Source organism: Carlito syrichta, unplaced genomic scaffold (assembly GCF_000164805.1).
Source record: "Carlito syrichta isolate Samal-C Ts95f unplaced genomic scaffold, Tarsius_syrichta-2.0.1 Scaffold117927, whole genome shotgun sequence".
Lineage (NCBI taxonomy): Eukaryota > Metazoa > Chordata > Mammalia > Primates > Tarsiidae > Carlito > Carlito syrichta.
Window position 1 is genome coordinate 3071 of NW_007062023.1, and position 1981 is coordinate 5051.

The 1981-nt window shown below is 49.5% G+C and overlaps 1 protein-coding gene across 1 annotated transcript in view; it reads left to right on the forward strand.

Moving 5' to 3' along the window:
* Window positions 1–1981, forward strand: part of LOC103277474 (cullin-associated NEDD8-dissociated protein 2-like) — a 13866-nt gene that overhangs the window by 2110 nt on the left and 9775 nt on the right. Inside the window, exon 2 of the mRNA XM_008074822.1 lies at window positions 1040–1204. Within this exon, the coding sequence (XP_008073013.1) occupies window positions 1040–1204 (165 nt within the window). The remainder of the gene's footprint in view (window positions 1–1039; window positions 1205–1981) is intronic.

Sequence of the window (1981 nt, forward strand, 5' to 3'; positions counted from 1 at the left end):
ACTTGCTGGGCTCTGGTGATCCTTCTGCCTCAGCCTTCCAAGTAGCTGGAACTACAGGCGTGTGCTAACACAACCGGCTAATTTTTTTGTTTTATTGTCGAGATGAGGTCTCACCAAGTTGCCCAGGCGGGTCTCGAACCTGCGGGCTCAGGCAATCCACTCAACCTCAGCCTCCCAAGGCATGGGATTACAGGCTGAGCCACCGAGCCCAGCGATTAAAGATAATTTAATAGCTGAGTCATCACACACTGTAATTAAAAAGTTTGAGACACCTGGCAACACCGAGGAGTAAGCAACTCTGTTTAAAGGGGTTGGAAAAACTTCCAGAAAGAGTAAACATTTGAGCTAGGATTTGAAAGGTGAGAAGGAGTTTACCATTAAGAACAGAGTCTCCTGGTTAAAAGCTTCAGAAATATCTGGGTTTTAAATTCTGATTTTAAGCCGGGCTTGGTGGCTCAGCCTGTAATCCCCCGCCTTTGGGAGGCTGAGGTGAGTAGATTGCCTGAGCCTGCGGGTTCGAGACCTGCCTGGGCAACTTGGCGAGACCTCATCTCTACAATAAATCAAAATGAGCCGGGCATGAGACAGAGTGAGACTCCAACTCAAAAAAGTAAAATAAAATAAAATAAAAAATAAAATAAATTCTGATTTAAATCTGGCTTTTAATTCTGACTAGCAGTGTGTCCTTGGGCAAGTTAATTAACCTTAGCCTTAGTTTCCTCATATGCTAAATAGGTTCACTGGTAACATCTCTTTCTAAAGGCAGTTATGATGTTTGAGTAAGATGTCATTTGTCACCTGTTTGCACAGTGCCTGGCACTCGGTGCCTGCTCAATAGAATGTAATAATCAATTACTGTTTTACCACTTTTATCACCTGGGGGAAAGGGCATTGTAGGCTGAACACAGGCCTGGAGACGTGAGAGTGTGAGGTTGGAATGCTGTGTTGAGCAGAGATGTGGGTTTCTAGCAGGAACCAGGAGAGATGTTCTTCCACCCCGGGGCCATCTGCCCAGCCTCGAGTCATCCTTCCCTCTCAGGTGGAGATGGGCCCCTTCAGGCACACAGTGGACGACGGGTTGGATGTGCGGAAGGCGGCCTTCGAGTGCATGTACTCGCTGCTTGAGAGCTGCCTGGGCCAGCTGGACATCTGTGAGTTCCTGAACCACGTGGAGGATGGGCTAAAGGACCACTACGACATTCGGGTAGGACTGAGTCCCGTGCCAGACCAAGGGACAGCCAGGTGCTACTGGGCCCATGCTTGTTTGTCCCTGCTCCCTGTGCTCAGTACCCCTGTGAAAATGGCTACATTGTTGTTTTCTGACCAGAAAAGGAGCCCATGTCTCAAATACCTCTGGGTGAGAGTGTACCCTGGACAAGCTCTTTGAAGCATGGTTTGGTGGTAACTAGAAAATTCCTTGACATTCTCTTTGACACACACACAAGGTGTCTGGGCTGACTCCTACACGTGTTCCAAATTTTGTGTACAAGATTGTGCTTCAACTGGGCTCAGTGGCTCAGCCTGTAATCCCACGCTTTGGGAGGCTGAGGTGAGTGGATTGCCTGAGCCCGCGGGTTCGAGACCTGCCTGAGCAACTTGGCAAGACCACATCTCTACAATAAACCAAAAACTAGCCAGGCGTGGTAGCGCGCACCTGTAGTTCCAGCTACTTGGAAGGCTGAGGCGGAAGGATCGCCGGAGCCCAGCAGGTCGGGGCTGTGGTGGCCGGGAGCGGCCACTGCACTCGTCTGGGCGACAGAGACTCCAACTCAAAAAAAAAAAAAAAAGATTGTGCTTCAGAGCTTTCTGTAAGTTAGAAAAAGCTGGCAGCTATCCAGCTGTACATCCACAGAAAACTGGCTGGATCAATTAGGTACCTCCAGGCGTGTAATCTTAGCACCATTGAAGAGTGAGGCCTGGTTTGGTGGCTCAGCCTGTAATCCCAGAACTTTGGGAGGCCGAGGCGAGTGGATTGCGTGAG